Source organism: Anopheles stephensi, chromosome X, assembly GCF_013141755.1.
Source record: "Anopheles stephensi strain Indian chromosome X, UCI_ANSTEP_V1.0, whole genome shotgun sequence".
NCBI classification, from domain to species: Eukaryota; Metazoa; Arthropoda; class Insecta; order Diptera; family Culicidae; genus Anopheles; species Anopheles stephensi.
Window position 1 is genome coordinate 9,162,963 of NC_050201.1, and position 21,925 is coordinate 9,184,887.

General features: G+C 50.8%; 2 protein-coding genes across 17 annotated transcripts in view; both read left to right on the forward strand.

Moving 5' to 3' along the window:
• Positions 1-304: 304 nt before the first annotated feature.
• On the forward strand, positions 305-1,696 carry LOC118517499 (probable cytosolic iron-sulfur protein assembly protein Ciao1). Its single transcript, XM_036063710.1, has 2 exons — positions 305-753; positions 826-1,696. Exons 1-2 carry the CDS (start codon positions 480-482, stop codon positions 1,575-1,577), a joined length of 1,026 nt encoding a protein of 341 aa, XP_035919603.1. The 5' UTR covers positions 305-479; the 3' UTR covers positions 1,578-1,696.
• A 2,035-nt stretch (positions 1,697-3,731) lies between these two features.
• The window catches only part of LOC118505883, a 29,605-nt gene continuing 11,411 nt past the window's right edge, over positions 3,732-21,925 (forward strand). For 5 of the 16 annotated variants that reach the window (XR_004905465.1, XR_004905471.1, XM_036042330.1 and 2 more), the window contains exons 1-24: positions 3,732-3,846; positions 5,858-6,687; positions 6,773-7,385; positions 7,469-7,536; positions 7,606-8,770; positions 8,849-8,949; positions 9,031-9,252; positions 9,320-9,521; positions 9,591-10,051; positions 11,861-12,014; positions 12,082-12,205; positions 12,277-13,534; positions 13,604-13,806; positions 13,880-14,398; positions 14,487-14,841; positions 14,928-15,155; positions 16,454-16,569; positions 16,725-16,955; positions 17,845-18,576; positions 19,221-19,558; positions 19,676-20,019; positions 20,086-20,545; positions 20,658-21,079; positions 21,168-21,241. Coding sequence is in view for 14 of the 16 variants with exons in the window: in XM_036042330.1 (XP_035898223.1) it covers positions 5,970-6,687; positions 6,773-7,385; positions 7,469-7,536; positions 7,606-8,770; positions 8,849-8,949; positions 9,031-9,252; positions 9,320-9,521; positions 9,591-10,051; positions 11,861-12,014; positions 12,082-12,205; positions 12,277-13,534; positions 13,604-13,806; positions 13,880-14,398; positions 14,487-14,841; positions 14,928-15,155; positions 16,454-16,569; positions 16,725-16,955; positions 17,845-18,576; positions 19,221-19,558; positions 19,676-20,019; positions 20,086-20,545; positions 20,658-21,079; positions 21,168-21,241 (9,108 nt within the window). In the remaining 2 variants the exon portion in view is untranslated. The other 11 variants (XM_036042383.1, XM_036042373.1, XM_036042423.1 and 8 more) reach the window with 11 other exon arrangements.

Sequence of the window (21,925 nt, forward strand, 5' to 3'; positions counted from 1 at the left end):
TCACACGCCCAGGCCTTTTCTACTTAATAAAAGAAAATAATTGAAGGCCATTTTCTTGGATTATTATTCTATTTTGATTGAAAAATTAGCATGCTTTCAAATGCAGTACAAAAAATACGACGCCATTTATAAATGTAACGGTAGTTTTGAAAACAGAATTCAAATTTTCAAATGTTTTGCCTCGTCCAGCCCGCCATCGTTGAGCCCTTTATACCAGTTATACCAGTATAAAATCAAGGGTAGGAAAAAAACAAAAACATTCACTTGCACAAAGTTTGACAGGCGTGCTGACACTTCGCAACGGGTCAGCTGTCAAACGGTGCAATCAATATTTACATATCGTTCCGTACCATCAACAAGATACGAAACGGAACTCGTGAGTAAGGTAGAGCCGGGTTTGCTTTAATTCAGTGCTATTTTCTGCTTCGGGGTTTTAGGGTTAGATTTGAACCCGGTTACAGCTGTATTGCTCAGTCGCAATGGAAAAGATGAAGCTGCTGCAAACGCTTACCGGACATATGGGCCGTGTCTGGAGTGCATCCTGGCATCCGAGCGGTACGATGTTCGCTTCCTGCGGCGAGGACAAAACGATACGCGTGTGGATAAAGAACGATGAGGACCGGTGGATTGCACAGACGGTTCTGACCGATGGGCATACGCGCACCATACGGGATGTGGCGTGGTCCTGCTGCGGTCACTATCTTGCCTCGGCCAGCTTCGATACGACGGTGGCCGTTTGGGATAAAAAGTCTGGTAGGTCGTTTTCTTGTTTTGCGGCTGTACATGAGCTAGCTTACTCACTACCGCCCGGCCGTGTTTTTGTAGGTGAGTTCGAGTGTAACGCCACACTGGAGGGTCACGACAATGAGGTGAAAAGCGTGACCTGGTCAAGGTCGGGCGGTATGCTGGCGACGTGCAGCCGCGACAAATCGGTCTGGATCTGGGAGATACACAGTGCGCCGGACCAGGAGGACGAGTACGAGTGTGTGGCGGTACTGAACGGGCACACGCAGGACGTGAAGAAGGTGTGCTGGCATCCGCACGAGGACATCCTGGCATCGGCCAGCTACGACAACACGATACGCATGTACCGGCAGGATACGGCCGACAACGAGTGGGAAATGCTCGAACCGATGGAATCGCACACCTCCACCGTGTGGAGCATATCGTTCGACGGCACCGGCAAACGGTTGGCTTCGTGCAGCGAGGACAAAACGGTTAAAATCTGGCAACAGTACGGACCGGACAACGCGCTCGGCATACCGTGCCCGGAGAAGGGTACGGTGTGGAAGTGTGTGTGCACACTGGCCGGGTTTCACGGGCGCAGCGTGTACGATATCGATTGGTGCAAACGGACCGGTCTGCTGGCAACGGCTTGCGGGGACGATTCGGTACGGGTGTTTAAGGAGGCGAGCGATTCCGACCCGAACGAACCAACGTTCGAGCTGGTGGTGAAGATCGAAGCACACAGCCAGGATGCGAACAAGGTGGCGTGGCATCCGGTGACGCCAGGCGTTTTGCTAACGGCCAGCGATGATGGGGAGATCAAGATATGGCAGTATCAGGACGAGGAGTAGAGGGTAAGCTCGGTTGCATTGGGGGGGCCATATCGAAGCACGCTCAGCCGGATGCGTAGGAGCTCTCGACCGCGTCCAGAATATTGAAAAATAAATGTGTATCTGTTGACTTTAAATAATTCGTCTACAACACGTTAATTCACCAACAGTCATTACAACTCCCCGAGTCGGACGAGTCAACAGTGGCACCGATCCAGTTACAGAATTGTTCCTTCAGAAACGGGAAGTTCTCCTTGTTGGACTTCCCCGGGCATGCCTGCCATTTCTGGCTTAGTAGACTTATAGAACTCACACAGTCAGTCCTCACTACGGGGAAAATCAATCTAAGCAGACCAGAATTCATAGACCAAGACCTCTCAAGGATGTAGAGCCAAATAAGATTTCAAGGTCCAAACCTTTACCTATCTTGAGTCATGTTGGACTGTATAGCACATTGATAGTCCCGCTACGCCTCTGAGACGTGGACGCTGTTCAAAACTGGCACCAAACCCTCTTAACCACTTTGGAGAGGTAGATTCTCAGAAGAATGTTTGGCCCCGTATATGTGGCAGGACGACAATGGAGATCTATCTGTGTGCTGGTTTTGTCATGAGCATGACACCGGACGATCCAGCCGGTAGTGTAGTAAGATTGGCAGACGACAGCACTAGACTGCGAGCGGCATAGTGTAGCGGCTGTTAAGTAAGTAGTAAGATGGTCTGCACTCGGCAATTATCCCTACTTCCAGTTACGGGTAAAATTAAGTCAAATAGGCCAGATATGGTATGCCGAGACCTCTTTCCTCTTCTTCCTCTGCTTGGTTTAGCGTTCTCTTAGATCACGCCAGTCCGGATGGGATTTGAGCCCCGGTTCTGCCGTGAGATCTCTGGAGGATGTAGTACTGAATTAAACGAAGACGAAGATTCAGAGTCGTTCAGTGGTCGCGTCGATTACAGGCCTCCAGTTACGGACTAAGTCAACCAGTCGGTTATGTCAGAATTAAGGCAAAGAGGTCAGAATTGGTTGGTTCGAACCCCTCGAAGTTCCAAATAAGAAGAAGACCGATGTTTCGCAATATATTGCAAAGTTGGTAATAAAGCTAGCGGTTCTGGGAGTCTCAATCATTTAAAGGACCCAAATTCCTGAACTCCATAAGGAGCCTCCTCTAATGTCATCTCTTAGCCTCTGACTCTGGTGTAGTCAGCAGATGCGATATGGTAAGGGCCTCCAAGTCTCATTTTGCTTAGGACCTACAAGGGACTTGATCCGGTACTGAGTATAGCTAAGCAAAGGTTAAATGTTGAACTACTTCAAACAGGTAGACAGTTTTGTCAGGTTATTAGACGAGTGTCCCCTTGTTTAAAACAATATGTGGTTTGATATACACAACACTAATGCGAGTCACGGAAGTCACGAATCTTCATAAAACATCCTAAGCATGTGACCGCTTCTTGTAGAACTTGACTAACGGAAACATTCGAAACATTCGAAGTCATTCGCTTATGTGCTTAGGATGTTCCAGACAGTGTAGTATTATAATGTCTCTTTCAAATCTGTTAAAAGTCGAAGTTAAAGAACTTCAACCTGCAGCCAGTGTGTATATCAGTTGGGCTGACACGTTAAGCTGACACACAGGCACGGTTCGCATGCAAATCTCTTTTTTCCCTTTCTCTCTCTCTCTCTCACTCACTTTACTGACCCGCTAGACGGCGGAGGTCAGGTTGCGCGTATTCCCCACAAACCCCCTCCCCCCCACCTCACCCCATTTCCGTTTCCTGTGGTTTAGGTTTCTGCTCTCGCAAAACTTTAGGAACCGCGCTCTGTTCCAATGTCGCCCCCGGACGCGTTGGTCCTTTGTACGCACGCCTGTCCGCAAGACTTCGCCCGAAGGAACGTTCGTTCCCGTCGACCCCCGGGGAGGGGTTGGACATACATCTCACCCGATGGTGTGGTGTAAGGGGTGTAGTGAAAGTTACGTAAATTATAAGCACTTGACATTTGACGTGCTCGTCGCCGGAGCTCTCGTACGCTCGGTCGCTCACTTTATCATGCCACGAATGGCTCTTGGGCAGGCTCTTGGGCAGAGAGCGAACGTGCGAGCGTGCGAGCGGAGGACTAATGCTATCGGGACGAAAACACACACACGGGAAACGGTAGAGACTTCTCCTTCCTTCAGTCTGAGAGTATCTGTCGTGCAGTGACGATGCCTAGCTACCCCGCACAAAGGGCGAAGGAGAAGCGTTCCAAAGGGATGATACAACAAAGCAACCTAGCATAACGTTGTGAAACGGTAGAGTAGTAGCGATGCGTGTGAAGTAACGGAACGGTTCCGTGCTGGCTGGTAGAAGTAGTAGTGGAGAAGCGGAAAATCCGGAGTACGGAGGAACAAGGAAACATAGCATCCTTCTTCGGGGACGAGTATCTCCTCTGCAAGCAAACTAAACACACCAAACCCTCACCAACAAACCAAAACAAGCAGCAGCGAGTCAGGATTGGCAGACACTGGAGTGTCTCACAGCAGTGTGGCTCTCTCGCTGGTGGTCGCATCGCATTCCGCCATCCGTCAAATAGCAAAACTCCGGCTCCGTGGCTGTGACCGAGGGCAGCCCAGGGTTCCAGGGCATACGTTAATTGACTATCGATTTTTTTCGTCTCCCTCTAAAAGCATAACCTCATCGAAGATGTAACAGATAATGGGGTAGCCCTCAAAACCCGCGAATGTACCTGTGTGCACATGTGTACCTATGCGAGTCGGTCCGCGTCTGGTCTGGCGAGTGATCCCCCTCCGAGTCTCGGAAACCCGAACCATGTCAGTGTAACAAAGAAACGGAGTTGGTGACGGAGAAGCCTAGGTCACGAAGGTAGGACAGTACAGTAGCGATGCATATGTGCACCGCCCGGACGGGCATTCAAAACAGGTCGTTTGTGACACATTTGTGACACAACGGGCTAATGGAGCAGGTGGTTGATAAGCGCAGCGGGCAGCACCATCAAGGACGTGCCCTACATGTGGTGTATTTACGCGACGGAGGACATCCAAGGATGTGCAGTTCGCTGTGTTTGTGTGTGTGTGTGTGTATGTGTGTTTGTGTAATAATTTGCAGAAAGTGAGACGTGCGTGACGGACGAATGTGTGCTGATTGCCTGTTGATTAATCATTAACGTTGGAGGTTGTTGAGCTGATCCTCTCCGGTGATGCTATATAACATCACCGAGACACTCACCCGCGCACACAGACATACGTACGCCACAGTAAAGGATAAGGAAAAACCGGAGGAAATCTGGACTGTTTTGTTTGTTGTTGGGTGAACTACTTACGTGGAGTATGGCTCGCTTGTTTACATGGCAAGTACAGTAGGACTTCTGGAAGTCTCGCCAACTTTCGCCATTACCAGGGTTGAGGTAAAAAAAAAGAAACGAGTCTGTGGAGGAAAGCAAGAACCGCTGGCGGTTACAGAAAGAAGCAGCTAGAATTGTCCTTCCCCGAACTGTGATATAATGCAGCAGGGCATCCTAGCCATCCCGAGCTATGGGAGCCCTGTGTAACCTAGCCTCACCATCGTGCTCATTACAATATACCGGAGTCACACCGGAGCGTTGGTAATCGCTGCTACCTCTCTCCACACACAAAAAAGCAACCCATAAAATCGATAGAATGCAAACGGTGTGTTGTGCCCAAATACTGAACGCGTGTGTGCTTCCGGAAGTTTGTAGCCAGTGTGGACCTGCAAGCAAAAAAGAAAACCCCCCGAGGAAGTGGAACAACATCATAAAATGGTAATGCGTTCGTTGGACGGTGTTTGAGCATATAGTAGAGCGCGGCGAGCATGAGAAAGCCTCCAGCATCAAGAACTTGATTGTTTGTGTTGGTCAGTTCTGAGCTTCGGACCTTCGGTGTGGAGCTACCGAAAAGGGGTAATGAATGCGCCCTGCTTAAGTGTTAAGTGAACTCCGGCCGTGTGAAGTCTACGTCACAATCACGCCATTCTAGGTTCCATTTTTTTTTGTCGGTGTCGGAGGACTAGCTAACGACAGGAAGGATCTGCAGTTTTTGTTTGTTTGTTGGGGAAGAGAAGTTCTGCACTGCAACCTTTCTTGGAATTTCATAATATAAGCTTGCGGCGTGCTGTGCTGTGATAGTGCACTGTGTCCACCAAATATCCCAAGAGAAAGAGAGTGTGTGTGTGTGTGTTACAGTAGTAGAACGGATTGACGCATGTGACCCACGTGGCGTTCTCCGTAGATTGTAGTGTAGCTATTATTTTTCGTGTGTTCCGTTCCGTCGGTGTGTGTTTTTGCAGAGGTCTTATTTAGGTTCCGTGGTCCGTTCCGGTTGTCGGTGCCAGTGCAGCAGGGCCGAAGTATGTGCTGCACCTCGGTATCGCTGGTAGTGCCAATAGTGTGAGAAGGAAAATGAAGCGCGTAGTTGTAAGAGGAGTAGCGTCGGCGATTGTGGTGCTACTGCTGCTGTTCGTACGCGGGCCCGTGCTGGGCGCAAGGCCACTGCTGGCTGCCAACGCCGTCAGCCCCGATGGCGCCTACCCGGGCATGCAGCTGCTCAGCGAGTCCGTACACGACGAGCAGCCGGCCGCCAACGACCACAACCCGATACTGGTCCTGACGAAGGATACCGGTCAGGCGAACGCACCGCTTCCGCCCGACGATCCGAACCCGCTCAGCCTGGAGCGGTTGCTGGTGCCGAGGGAAAGCTTGGGCGATTACCTGGAGCGCGATGGTATGAGCACCGCCGAAGAAAAAGAAGAGGAGGAAGAGGAGGAAGAGGATGCGATGGAGGAGGAGGAGGAGGAGGAAGAGGAGGAGGCAGAGGCGGAGGAGGAAGCTGTCCGGGAGGAAGCACGGGAGGAGGAGGTTCGGGAGCAGGATGGTTTGCCGACATTCTACGTACGTCCAAACCACAGCTCCGGGACCAAGATGGCGGGCCCGGGTGAAGAACTGCGACGCCATTCGGCGAATCCGTGCGGTTCCGGCATCGTCGAGCATTTGAAGTCATCCGAGCACGTAGTACCGGTGCGCCGAAGCCCGGAAGAGGAGGACACAAACTTTTACATCGACGTCACGCACGATCTGCTGGAAACGCGTACCGGAATTGTGCCGACAATTGTTTACCGAGGTAGGGGCACCTGTCACGGTTGCGATTTCTTCAGGAAGCAATATCCATTATCGGGAAGCAATAAATATTTTTTCCCCGTTTACAGTGCAAGCAAGAAGGTCACCGGATACACAAATTAGAGATTTTTACATCGAATCTCTAGTCGGTGATCCGTACAGCTACGACGCATCGACGGCACGTCCCATTGGCCAGTTTACTACCCGCGGCATGGATAACCAGGGTAGTGGGTACAGGCAGACAGTGGGAGATGTCGATAGTATACCCCGCAGTACCTGGATCGATGACATGGAAATGGACTGGCTTCATCATGCGTACGCGACACAGCAGCAGCAGCAACAACAGCACCACAAACAGCGCGTTATATTCGGGGAACCGTTTCCTTCCTATTTCGATGTGGACAGTGACCATGACTCCACACGGTCCTATGATGACGACGATGACGAGCGCACTCTGGACGAGAACTCACTCGAGTTCGAGGACGCTGCGATGCGCCTCAAGCGGCCACTAAACGCAAGACGGACAGGTAAACGATGCCCGCGCCACGTTTGGAAGCATGACGGTATGCTAGAGGAGCAGGCGACCATCAACTGGTCCGTTCCGGGGACACAAGCGTATGGAGCAGTTTTTAATAGCTCCAGCAGCAGCAGCAGTAGTTCGATTGGAGGTGTCGAGCATCAGAGTAAAACTATTTACTTTAGGTAAGGTCGCCAGGATCTTGTCCGATGTTTTCGCTTTGGTTTTATCCGATTGATGTGTTGGATTTTGGGGTTTGTTCTTTCAGAATATTATATCGTACAATGACTAGCTACGTGATCTACGAATTGATCTACACAATGGTGCTTTTACGAGGTAAACACCTGCAGGTCTTCAATATTAGTTAAGGACCATTCGTCTCACGTTTCGCTTTCGTTTTTGCAGAGTGTAGCTTATATCTCAGGCAACCGCAAGGCAGGATCGCATCGAATAATCTCCCGTCGGGGTATCAGGACTGTACCCTAACCTTTCCATCACGTCCAACCGCCCAACCAGACGAACTACCCGGTTTACTAGTTCAGCTGACGCGACTCAATACACCGTGCCGGGGTGGAGGCTTTCTTCGGTTTATGCCCGACCCAGGCCAACAACAGGAGGCGGGCGGTGACACTGGCGATACTGCCGGTGGGAACACTCACTTCAACAGTCACGACGACGAGCAATCGAGAGCTCGTGGTGGTCATCAAACCATATCACTCTGCGGCAAACTGGAGGAGCTGCCTGCATCGGAGCGGGCGTTTCACTTTCAATCACATCACAACACCACCCTGTGGCTGCACAACTCACCACTGTTTAGCTTGCAATATAGACTGGTCGATTACTGCTACAACATGACGCTGCGGGAACAGAACGGGACGGTTCAGTTGCGGCCCGGCGATGCATCGCTCGACTGCTACTTTCGCATCCATCTACCGTACGGCTATAGGATAGCGTTACAGCTGTGGACGAATGAATGGCGACAGCAGGGTAGCCGCCCAAGTAACGACACTACTGTGACGCCCGATGTGCGGCACGTACCGATAGAGCTGGATACGTTCGTGCTGGACACTGGCAATCAACAGTTTCTAGCACCGATCCGTTGCTCCTCCGCAAACGGTATGCTGGTGGAGGTGTTTGAAGATGCGGAACATCGGTGGGCGGCGTGTATTAACGGCAGTATGGAGTCGACCCGCTACACCTTAACGTCCAGTGGTAACAGTATAGTGGTGAAGGTTAGCAAACTGCACCAACCACTGATCGATGATAGTCGCGACTCGATTGATCCACTGATGGCATCATCTGCATCATCGGCATCGTTGCCCGCAGCCACTGGATTGCGTGAGAACGGCACGACGACACTGCTGTTCGAGTACAGGGCGAACCCGATTGAATCCATTACTTCACGTTGTGCCTTTGGTTGGATAGCAACCACTCAGTTCTGCATTTCATCCATCGAGCGGCGGCTGTCGTGGCAGGAGGCGGAGGCCGAATGTAACCGGCTCGGTGGCCATCTAATGTCAATACGCTCGAGCGAGGACCAGCAACTAACCGATCAACTGCTCTTCAACAGGTAAGCGATGTCTCTACCGAAAGCGACTCACCGGGTTTTGTGACAGTTTCGCTCTCCTCTTTCCGATTCCACCGCTAGTCCGGCTTACAAAGATGACAATGCGTACTGGATTGGTGCGTCCGATCTTATCGTGGAGGGTGACTTTAGGTGGAACGACAAGTACGCCTTCACCTACTCAAGTACGTGGCGTTGCAACACACGTTTACTGTTAACCGGGCTGTAATGCTAATCTGCCACTTCTCTCACCTTCGTTCACGCAGATTGGTTTCCCGGCTGGGCGCACCAGGAAAACTACAACCGGCAACCGAATGATGATGGGCTAAGTGGGCAGGACTGTGTCGAAATTCGTCGCCACTTTCAGATCGTGTCCGGCAGTGGGCAAACCGCACCGACCGTGAGTCCGCTAACACTGTCGTACATGTGGAACGATCGAAACTGTGATGCCCGCAACTACTTCCTGTGCGAGCGAATGATGGATGAAGGTAATGCAGCTACATGATCCTTGGGTCGGATCGGTAACATCATCCTACTGCTTTTGTACACCCTCAGAGCTTCCTGAGCGACTTTGGAACGAGTCGGAATGCAACGTAACCGTCACACTCAGCGCGGAACGATCGAAGGCAACGATCTGGAGTCCGGGTTTTCCCCAGCAATATCCCGACAGTGTCGACTGCTACACGCTGATACAGGCTCCTCCCGGCTATCGTGTGGTGCTGGACTTTGAGGAGATGGTACTGGAGAACGAACCACTGTCAGTACAGCTTCGAATGCTCCCCCCCCGTCAAACCTCACTCAAACGCTTGTCTGCTTATCTTCACAGCTGCTCCTACGATTATCTGCAGCTGGTCGAACCGGACGTGACCGGTCCGTACGAACCATCCAAGTCGGCGAAAGACTTTTCCAGCACGGTCCTGTTCCGGTTTCGCAACTCACGCCACAGCAGCCGCTACAATGTACAGCATCGGCGAAAAAGCACCAAAGCTGGCACGAGTTCGCCACGGACTGGTGCCGGTGACGTTACCGGCGATACAGACAACCGAAGCAATATCAACTTCAACGTACCAAGCATCGTGCTGCAGCCGAGCGATGCACGGTACACGAGCAGTCTACCACTGCCGGAGCTTAGCCTGGGCAGTGTGCCGCGAAAAATCTGTGGCGATTGGAGCTCGAAGCTGAAGCTGCTGCGCTACGTAACGACGGGCCCATCGCTTGGCTTGCGCTTTGTGTCGGACTATTCGAACAACTTCGGAGGCTACAAGGCACGGATCTCGATGGAAAATGGTAAGTGAATGGTACGGGTGAGCCCAAGCTTCCGTAGCGTATCGTTCAATATCGATAGTGAGTTTTTCGTCTAGCGAATCCTCCCATTCTAGGCCCACTTACTACTACGTCACTCTGGCAGTAGCTTCAATACTTGACCAAACTTTCGTTTAGAGAGCCTAGGACTAGTGAAATGCTTACGTTTCTTTTTTCTCCGTCCCTATTTACATTCACCCTAAACACAGCTAAGAATTGGTTTTTGTTTTACGTTTTGAATAGCAGTTTTCGGTTCGGTAGCTCAGTAAGAACTGTCAGACATGAAATCGGTTTCAAATTTACGTTCCTCATGGCAGCCATTAGTAGGTAGTGTTTCCTGGAGGTTGAACCGTTCGCCCAATTATCATTTATCGTTTTCTGATAGCAGATGTGCAATGCTTTACAACAGCCAAATATACCCCCCCCTCGAAAACAAGTCAGACCCTAGAACACGTAGAAGCTAGCGTTTGCCTAAAGACGGCGCATAAAGATATACCGTGCTGTGACATACATAAACTGAAATACCTATATTCAAATGCTTAGGAAGGCCGAGGGCACCTGGTAAGTGCAAACCTGTTCACCAACAGTTTTCTGCCTGAAACTACCTAAGCTCTCTTATATAGTTCCCAGAATTGATTGAATTGACATTCTTTTCTTACAAAATCTTACATCAGCCAATCTTAATACATATATCTATAGCTATAAGACCCGCTTGCCTTACCTCATATTCATTAGTTTGCGCGCTGTGATGCCCTATTTGTTTTCAATGCCTCGCCCTGTACAAGTTCACACCGAACTGCGATTGCCTGTTTCGCATTGGCATCTGATTGGGATTCGACAAATGCTCAAATTCGGGATTGACATTCCCCCGAAGAAATACACTCACACACAGGGTGTAATGTCCGGGTGGCCCAAAGCAGTCGAATTTTTGGCAGCTTCCGGTAGTGTGTCTTATCGGTTTTTTTTTTGTTCAAACAGGATAAGGAACTTGATCTTGTGATGTGTGTGTGCGTTTGGTTCATTTTTTTTTTCGTTTGGTGCTCTGTTTCCGTTGTTTGAAGGCAAAAATTTGCAATCATTTGCTCGCGTGATTTTGGATTTTTTTTTAATTATTTGTGTGGTATGGTGTTGACGTAGGTAGCATTCCGCTCAGTAGGGCTAGGAGTTGACAGTGGTACCGAAGTTGGCAGGGTACAAAGTTAGATCCTTTTGCGTTCCATGTTTGCCGCTGCCGCTCCAGATTGTTACCGTTGGTTTGCTCCAGTAGTGTGTAACCGTTGTCCTTATCCGACAAAACTGTTGTTTTGGTTTTTGATTTACTATGTTCATTGCTCTGCTCTGCTGCTGCTGCTGTTGAAACCGCTCAAGGAATGGCTAAAACCGAACAATTCTTAGATTGCATGCATTCTTTTTGGTTTGAAGTTCGCTGTTTTTTTTACGGCATCAAAGTCAAAGTCCGATTATGTGATGTGGTTGTCATTCGCGTTATTCGTTACGTTGTTTCAGTAGTTCGTTTGAAACACTTGCGCTTTAAGTTTGAGTATCGTTTGCCGGACATTCGACGAATTCCGCTGACCACACAACAGCAGATCATTATAGCCAGCCGTGGGCTAGACTCATTCGGAATCAATATGCACCGAACAAGTGGCGTACTTGAAAACCATAGCTGTCGTTTATCGAAATATGATCCTGTTGGACGAGGTCCTGCTCTGTCACAATTTTCGTAACGCTGACGTGGTGATGATGTAACATGTACATTGCTATTCCAACATACATGCATCCATGGTTGCGCAGTGACGTCCGAATGTCACGATGAACGGTTCAAGGCGTACAACAACTCCTGCTACCTGATCATCTCGTACCCGGACGTGGACTGGACGACGGCACAGCAGATATGCCGTGGTATTGGGGCACAGCTCGCTTCCATTTCAACAACGGACGAGCAGAGGTAAGGTGTCACAAGGGCGCCGTCAGGCGAAGGCTTTTCCAACTAAACACTTCCGTGTTTGTGTTAGGTTCATCACGTCAAACATTCGCAACAGTATCGACTACACGCCAAGATCGCTGTACTGGGTTGGTGGCGAAATCACCGTCAACGGTAATCTGGAATGGGTAGATGGAGTAAAGCTGTTGTTTGAGGTAACCACATCAACGTTGTTGTTTCGCGGGACTCTTTCAGTCTAAGTCTCTTTTTCCTCCCTCCATTTCAGGGCTGGTTACCCGGTCAGCGTCCAGAAAAATCCGAAACGACTAAAGTACCTGCCTGCCTGGGTCTGCAATGGAAGGTATCACCAACGCCAATGATATCCTCCGGCCTACACTGGACGGCACAAAAATGTTCCATGATCGGTGGTTACGTCTGCAAGAAGGCTCGGCCACGGCTGGACGAAACGATGGTGAAAAACCAAACACTTTCCGGTACGGAGGGTCACCTACTATCGCCAGGCTATCCGAATCCATACCCTGCTCAAACCGACTTCTGGATAAGGATCGTGGCACCCGAGCATCGTCGCATCATCATTCAGTTTCAGAAACTCGATCTCGAACATCAGGACGAGTGTCTGTACGATTACATCAGCATACAAAACTATCCAATATTCCCCAACGCTCGGGGTGGATATGCGGGACCTGGTGGAGAGAGTGGTATTGCCTCACCGTTGACAGACTACTTCCACGGCAATGGAAGTGGGGCCAAGTTTCGGGCGGAGCACGCTGAGCTGAACGAACACAGCTTACCACCGAGTGGAGGAGGCTCAAATGCTGGAGATGGGAAGAAGAAGTTCGCTTACCCGGACAACTATTCCAGCAGAGACAACCACACCGAAGCCGGTGCTAGGTTTCAGCGACGGATCCGGTACATTAGTAGCAGTACGGGACCGGAATACGCTACCGGTGATCAGGACAATACGGCGGAGGGCGAGGCAGCTAGCTTACAGTCAACCGCACTGCTCAACGATCCTCTGCTACAGTTCAACGAGCTTACACCATCCTTTCTGCCCTACGTTCGTTGGTGTGGTACGCACGACAGCAACATGGCACGGTTTAACTTTATCTCCACCGGGAACGAAGCAATCGTGCGCTTCCATTCGGACTTTTCCATCAGCGGGACGGGCTTTTCGGCAACGTGGAGCACCGTCGATATGACGGGATGTCCGCTGCAGACTATTACCTCGAAGGAAGGTTCAATCCGGAGTCCGAATTATCCGTACTTCATGCTGAACAATATTGACTGCACGTACGTGATACAGGCACCGTTCGGGAGGCGTGTGTGGTTGGAGTTTTTGCTGACCGATTTGACGCAAGATGCAACGCTGCTGGTGGACATTGCGGACGGTCCGTTCGAACCGTTCGCGGACGTAACGCACGTCAATGACGGTGTGTTCGTGAGCAAGGGCGAGCGGTTGGTGGTGCGGTTAAAGACGGGCGCATCGCCCAGAGGGAACGGGTTCCATGCGATCTTCAAGACATGTAAGTAATGATGGTGGATCGGTTTGACAGGCTAAATCGCACGCTTTACACGCATCCCCTACACTCTAGTGGCCCACGTGAACGAGCAGCGTTTCATAACGCTTTCGAACAAGACGACCGGCATGCTGTATTCGCTCAACTATCCAGAAGCGATGCCGTACGATGTCGACTACACCCAGCATCTGATCGCTCCGCTCGGTGAGGTTATCCTGCTGGAGCTGTACGGCGTCGGATTTAGTCAGCATGGCTGCCACCAAACCGGTTTCATTGAGGTAAGGTATAGGCGGGGTCGGCTTTCTATAGCTGATAATTGTAACTCACACACCACTGTCACTGCCACTGCAGATCTACGATAACTACACGGACAGCAACGGTACGCTGTGGCACCTGTGCGAACATCATCCAACATCCGGCAAACCACCGACAACCGTCGAGTCCGAAACCATCAAGGGCACTAACGGTCCGGCTGAGCATCACTATTCACCAGCACACGGTGCAGCCAAACTACGACAGCCACCTCTCAACACACTCAATAAACCGGCTCCGATCTACATTACGTCGTATCTGAACACAATACACATACGGCAGCGCAACGCTAACGGTACAGGGATACGGTTGAACGCTACCGTGCGTCTGCAGGAGGATGCTGGCTACAAGATGAAGCTTATCTCCAATACAGACGAGTGGGTCGAAAGCTGCAAACCGAACCCATGCCAGTACGGTGGTAAGTGTATTAGTGCCGGACACAAACGAGGCATCTGCCAGTGTTACGGCCATTTTACCGGCCGCTTCTGTGGGCTAAACATCTGCGAGCTGGAACCCTGCTTCTTTGGCAAATGTGAGCTTACGCCCACCAGCTTCAAGGTAGGTGTAACTGTAGTGGTGTAACTCACCTATCTCGCATGTCACGTGTTAACGGCGTCCCACGTGTTTTTCGCTTCCCATCTGACAGTGCAACTGTCAGCCAGGATTTGTCGGTGTGCGGTGCGACCAGCGGCAGAAACCTTGTGCCGACAATCCGTGCGAAAGCCGGGGCGAGTGTTTCGAGAAGAATGGTGGCTTCTTCTGCCGGTGTCACGCCTGGTGGGAAGGGCCACGGTGCGAGAAGCGCATGATGCACATACCGTACAAACCGCTCTCGGAGCGGATGCTGCAGGAACCGTTCTGGCTCGGGCTGATCACCGTGTTCGTGGTGCTGGCCGTGATCGGGCTGGTTTGGTGTGCCAAACGTCACTTCCCGGAGAAGATCGAAAAGCTGCTGGCGGACGATACACAGCTGAATCGAAGTAACGATCGACACTTCAAAAGTAGCGTTTCCCGGGTCCCCACTTCTTACCGGTCTGTTTGCATTTGCTGCAACCATGTTTCTTCTTCCTTACCTTCCTATTCGCAGGCACATTCCCGCCTCACCATCTGAACACGGCACTGCGCGAGCAGCTGCAGGCGACGGCCGGTACCGTATCCTCGTCGACCGCCACTACCCCCGCCTCGCATCGGACGATCTTTGGACGATTGGGTATTAGAAAACCATCCATATTGAGTCTCAGCAGCCCACAGCAAGTTGGAGGGGCTACCGCTAGAACATTTTCTTTAGATGATCTTTTACGGCCCCCTCCTCGACGTAAGACAGACAAACATATGATAAATTAATAATCGAAACATAGCACCAAACAAAACCTACCTTTTTCTCTGCCGAAACCAATGTTTAACGACGCAATTCAGTCTTGGCTCTGTACTATCCAAAAACCTTCTCGTGCTGTGTCTGTTTAGTGCCTTGCCTCACGATCTGTAATCTTGCTGAATTTTCATTTGCTTTACCGCTCTCTATTTCATTCTCGTCGTACGTATCTCTCTCTCTCTCTCCCTCTTTTGCTCACTGTTTCTATAGTTTTCTCTCTCTCTTTCTCTCACACACTTCTGCTCTCGATCTGTCTGTCTGTCTGTTAACACTTTGTTATATCGAACTGTACAGTTGATTTATTGGGTTTAGTCTGATTTGTTTTAGCTGTTCCTAGCCCATTATATCCATATATTAGCAAGAAACTCAACATGTATATTACCAGCTACTACTCCTACCAATTCTCTCCTGTCCCTGTACTCCTTTTCCTAATTCCTCTTCAAAAACAAACAAAAAACCCATCCCGTGTACTGATACTAAGCTAACTCTCTAATCTAGAACTGTGTTGTGTGTCTTTCGCACCGTGTGTTACAACAGTACCTTAGTGATCTATTTAACACATTCTCTAGGCGTAGAAGTTCTTAACCATTCACTATTGCACCGTAATGATAGCATTCCAGTAACGCTCGTAGTATGTTGGCTTGCACCTCCATTGTGACGCGTTCGAAGTCATACATCAGGTTGCATACATCCAGGGGCGGATCATAGTATAAGCAAGCAAAGCAGCTGCAGGCCCCAAAGGGATATCTTGCCGGAAACTGGTCCCACTGGACCTTCGCGTCCTTATGTGTGGCAGTAGTTGAAGTAGATGATGATAACCGAGCTACAGATATAATCTCTTCCAACACTCTCATCTTCATTATGCATAGTAGTACCAACTCAGAATCCCTAGCACTTTGAGCCATCTACTCGACTGGAGGAGTGTGGTATGTTGGTGAAGCCATGACCAGACTTCTCGCAGGCTGCAGGGATGCAGACTCCACCACATCCCTGGTGGTATCTCATCTTCTTTAATTAGACCCCACCAATATAGATACATTAGCGCATGGTTTGCCAGTTTTCCCCCATTTTTTTCTATCGTGTGTAGTAGTAGTTCTTTTTCCAATCAGTAAGCAGCATACACACACACACACAGTTTCCTTATCCTTCTCCCAAATCCCAGCAAGCATAAATGTCTGCGTTGCGCGATTAAATCTCACCAACCGTTTCGTTATGTTTTCTGCGACCACCTCTTCTCACAGGCACACCATCGCCCCGGAAAAAGCGAAACAATTCCACACCGACCAAGAAGAACGTGAACGAAAAGAAACAGATCCTGCAGCAGTTGGTATCACCCGCGCAAAATGCCGCCACTAAAGTCAGTTTGACAGATGTGTACCCGGGGGAGGGGAGGGGGGGTGGGGAGCAAAACCCCTGCCAATATCCGGATTCTACGCATTACTGCGGCAATCTCTACTAATATTGAACCTCCTTTCCTTCCCTCCTTTTCGTTATCTTTCCCGTCTCATCCAGCAGCAGGTAAGCTTGGGCGAGCTAATACAGCTGTCGGAGACACGGCTAAAGGCGAACTATGCCGAGTCGGAAACCGGCCTGAAGGAGACCACGTTTTCGGAGAACTCGCTCTCGGTAACGTCGATGGTGCGGCAAATATCGGACCCGAAGCTCGAGAAGAAGGTCACCTTTGCCCGGCTGCTCAGTAAGGTGTCGGCGGAGATGAGCTCCGGCTCGGAGGACCTAGCGAATGTGAGTAGTTGCACGCACGCTTGCCAAATACCAAAAAAAAACCAACAACAACAGCAAAAAAAAACCATCAAACCGAACTACCGTAGTACGTGTAATTCCTGTTCCGTTCCGTTACGTCTTATGTTTTGTTGGAATATTGTTTATGGAATCCCCACGCTCCCTGTTTGAAACCTCATGTTCTGTATACATCATCCGCTTCAAACGTCAGGCTTTTGAACGTTCCAAACTAGGCTTGGTTTTGTAATCTATTACTACTACTAGAACTACTACTACTACTACTAACTACTACTAACTACTACAGCTAACAGTTTGCCGACTACTATTGCCATACATTAGTGTATCGTCCTTTTGGTTTTGTTTCCGTTGGGTTAGTTAGTTTGACACATCGACACGTTAACATGTAACTACCAATTATTGATCGTTTGAACAACAACAAAAAAAAAAGCCCGTCACCGGGTGTATCAGCACCCGAACTGTGTGAGACCTGGCGTTGCGTTCCCTTAAGCGCACATGTTTCCGCGCACACGCACAAAAAACGGGGAGCCCGTTTTTTTGTTTGTTTGATTTGTTGTGCCGTGTAGGAGTAGTGCGGATAGCTAGCAAACACGGATATCCAGTACCGGTGGCTAGTTCCTAGTGTACCCGGTGTAGTCTTCCACCGGTGCCTGTTCAGGTCCCTAGTCTCCAGAGCTATACACCAACATCCCTTAATATCCTCTAAAAACAAAACAGAAACCCTAAAAGCAAGCGTTCGTCGGACTGGGTGATCAGCTCATTGAAAACTATTTATCTCTTCAACCGCCCTACCACCACCATTCCACGCATTTCCCCCACCCCCCCTGTTCATTATGTTTGTATGGCTTCGATCCGAACCCTTCCCAAAAAAAAGGGAACGAAGCATTCTAGTGCCCTTAGTCTTCCGAATGAGGTACCGCCACGGGCCAATTCCGTACCGCCGTCGCCGTGCACAAACGAAATCCGGTCGCCCCACAGTACCTCCTCGAACCAGGGCAGTGATTCGCTGTCGAGCTCCGAGCTTGCGCTGCACGATTTTGGGTTGCGCAGCAGCAACCGCCGGACCCGGCCGAAGGTCTCTAGTGCCGACTCGATTTTGGCGATGTTCAAAAACTTTGCCGCGTCGAGCAGCGCGCTCAACACGCTACCGTCGTCCATCATCATCTCGCCGTCATCGACACCGACCGCCTCCAGTCCGCAGGATGATGTGCCGGGCGATGACGATTCGTCCACGTCCTCGAACCACACGCCGGTCAGCTACTCGAGCGGTGGCACGTCGGACTCGCCCGTATTCTACCGGCAGAGTACGATCGAGGTCCCGGTGCTGGATGCGCTCAGTGCGCACAAATCGTCCACCAACACGACGACCAGCAGCAGCTGCTCGTCCGCCAGCTCGGCCCAGCTGCATCCGCCCACGATACTGCTCGAGATACCGAGCAACGGCATCAACAACAAGTGTCTGTCGCCGATCCGCGAAATGCCAACGCCGATACCATCACCGGCCCTGACACCGATCATGCCACGGCCCCAGCGCATGCGCACCCCACAGTCGATCCACGACGAGTCGATGTCGGTGACGTTCAACAGTGGCTACGAAGATTACCACGTAAGTGTCCACATCTCATCCGCTCTTAAATGCACTAGACCACGCTCATTAGTCGTTAGGTGTGTTACCCTTGCGACAGATCACACTGCACTGCTTCATACTCCACAATGGTTCCCCCGATCAGAACTAGCACACCAGCATATCTTATCAAGGAATACCTTAACACATCCCGCCATTATCCGTGTAGTAGAAACACTGTTCGAAACGTACCATCCATTAGCTACAACATCGACCTGTTTCGAAAAGATTTTTTTTAACTGTTTGTGTTATATAATTATAGATTCCTTTCTTTTAACCAATACTTGTCTACAATCTGGTCACCACCATGCACACGCACCAACCCCCGTCCTATTTACCTAACACCGATGCGCCTCAATACCTCCGAACTATTAGCCGTTTATATGCAAAACGATCGTCTAGCTTGAGACTCTTTACTCACTTACACGTTTCTCTTTACCCTACCTAACCGATCAACTGTTCAACCTGAAATCTCCACTCTCTCCTCCCAAACACCTGTGCACCTGAACACCTGAATAAGACTGTGCCATCTACCTGATCCTCACCCTGTTCTATTCACCTTACGCTCCTACGAAAAAGCAAACGTCATATCTACTAGCATTGATCCTAACCCTCATTGTATTCAGAAGCCCCATCAGCTATCAATTGAAATACGGCCACCGGATGAGCCGGACCGTGGCGAGTACTCGTCGTCCTCGCCAAGCGACACTACGGTCGATGGTCCCGCCGGTCTTGGTCTGCCGATGATATCGATCGACATTCATCCGCCGACGCCCGAACGCAAAAGCCCCGAGCGGCCGCGCGATTTGATCATTCCAGCGCTAGTGATACAGCAACCGAGCCCGACGAAAGAACGCACGACTGTGGTGGTAATACCTGGGTCACCACCACCGCAGCGCGCTAACCAGTCGTTCGACGCTAGCATACTGTCCAACGCCGGTAGCAAACAATCGCAACAGAAGAGGTGAGAGAAGCAACACGCTTTACCCTCCTGTTCCGTAGCTTACAGTGAGCAGCGCTGTACTACTCCTGCACATGAACATGCCATCTCCCTATAGCTCCAATGTGTTTTTGATTGCAGATTTCTCAAGCAGTGGGAAAAACCAACCTCACTCGACCTCCCGTTTGATCCACCAATGATAACGATCACCTGCAACAGCAGTGAGGTGGTGTCGGACGCGGATGTACCGTCACCGGCACATCCGATGGGTTCGAAAGGTTCGAAAGCGAACGGTGCCGGAGGACTCGGCCCGCCCGGTGGTATGTGCTACCTGAGCCCGTTCTCGATGTGTATCCGTGGTGATCGTGCCCCGTCCGAAAGCAATCTCAGCTCGTCCGGCTACTCTAGCATGGCGAGCCCCGGTCCCAGTCGTTGCGGCTCGAACAATCCACTGTTTCCGAACGAATCAGACGAGCCTGGATCGGGTAAGTAGGCGCCGGTGTTACAAAACTGCCTAGCATGCTTCATCGTTGCTTCATCGTTTTCACTAGGTCCAGCCGGCCCAGGTGGTTATGCCGGCTTTCACTCATTAATCAACAATCGACGACAATCATCTAGTGTAAGGAAAAAATCGGCCGATACCGGTAGCGGTACCGGGGTGGGTAACGCAAACACCGGCCAAACCACCGCCGGCATTGGACAGCACCAGGGCTCCACGTTTCGGCTGCGCTCCGACTCGGAAACACTGTCCGACGAGCCGCTGCTGGAGTCGAACGACGAGGGCATCGGTACCGACCATCTGGACGAGAAAATTGAGGAGGGCGAAATACGTAGCGCCAAGGAGCTGGAGCTATATCTCGGCAAGGAGCTAATACAGACCGGGCACGATATCCTTAGCCAAGAGAGCTTGTCGATGTCGCAGCTGCAGCTACCGGCAATAGTGATCCAGTCGGACGCGGCCGGGTACGATAAGCCGTCGCCCGTTTCGTCCCGCTCGGACAGTCCCCTGAGGTAGGCCAGTTAATGCGCTGAGCTTGCTTGGTGCACGGGACGCACTGTCGAACACACTGCACACATTCTACAACGTTTCGATGCGTTTCCTTCCTTCTACTCCGCACTCCAGCGAACGTAACGCCAGCATGGAACGCTTTTCGCCCATGTTCTACGGCAAGAAGGATCAGCATCTGCCCTTCACGGACTCGGACGGCCTGTACGACTTTCCGTCGTCCGATGGGAAGGGTGGCACCGGCAGTACCGTCGCCACCCCGCATCGCAAATGCGTCGGGCGCAGAAAGGATCGGCGTGTGGCACGGTCCGGTCTCGCGGTACAGTCACCGTCCAAGTCTACCTCCGTGCTGTTGGAGATACCCGGCAGCAAGGAAAACGTTGCCCAGTACAGCCAACACACCGGTAAGGTTGCCGGCGCCGCGCCAACGACACGCAAAAGCCCGAAGAGACGCGTGCACCGTCAGCCGTTGGCAAGCAGCTCCTCGTCTACGGAGTCGCTGACGTCCATGCGGGAGTATGCAATACGATCGTGCAAAGGTACGCACCTCACTCAGACCATACAGGATCTCGGGACACACTCTAACATGTGCACCGCACGTTCTCTTTCCGCTACCCAACCAAACAGATCAGGCTGCCGGTGGTACGGCACCGGTCACCACCGTAAACGATACGGTGGAACGTTGCGACAGCAAAGGCGAGGTAGGTACAAGCGCGCGTCGCAATCTACGCCCTAATCCTTCAAGTTACCGAACATAGTGTCTTCAGTTATGGGCTCCGGAAGCAATACGAAACAAGACCACAGGAGCAAAAAAACACAGAGGAAGCCCCAGACCGTCTACCGGCTAGAGTTGCTCACTACACTCACCTTACTGTTTTTTGACTTCTATAACTATTTTTACCAAGTAGTCCCTTCAGCACACCACTGGTTATTGAGCATCCAATCCAATGCATCTTTCAACCCTGTGTTTGTTGAGTATCAAAGTTTTTAGGTGCCAAAACTTGATACGGATCACGGTGTTACCTACTGCTACCTCCACTACGCTTCGCTCTAAATCCACAGACTTCTTCTTCTCTCTCTCTCTCTCTCGCTCTCTCACTCTTCTGCGCGGACGTTACGTGGATCAGAAATCCTGTTTTGTACTTGTTTGCTAGGGAGTGATATAGGCATAACAAAAGGGAGTTAAAGGATTTAAAAAGCCGAACGTATGTGCGTGTGTATGCGCTACAGTTCAAGCTGCCAGTGTTGCAAGGCAGGCCACAAGTCGGCACAAGAGTCAACGGCCGGGTCGATTAGTGCAGCGCACAGATTGATCGCGCCAGCCCAATCCATAATTGCGTAGTTATTGTTAACAGTCAACACAGCTCATGAGTTTGTATGCATCC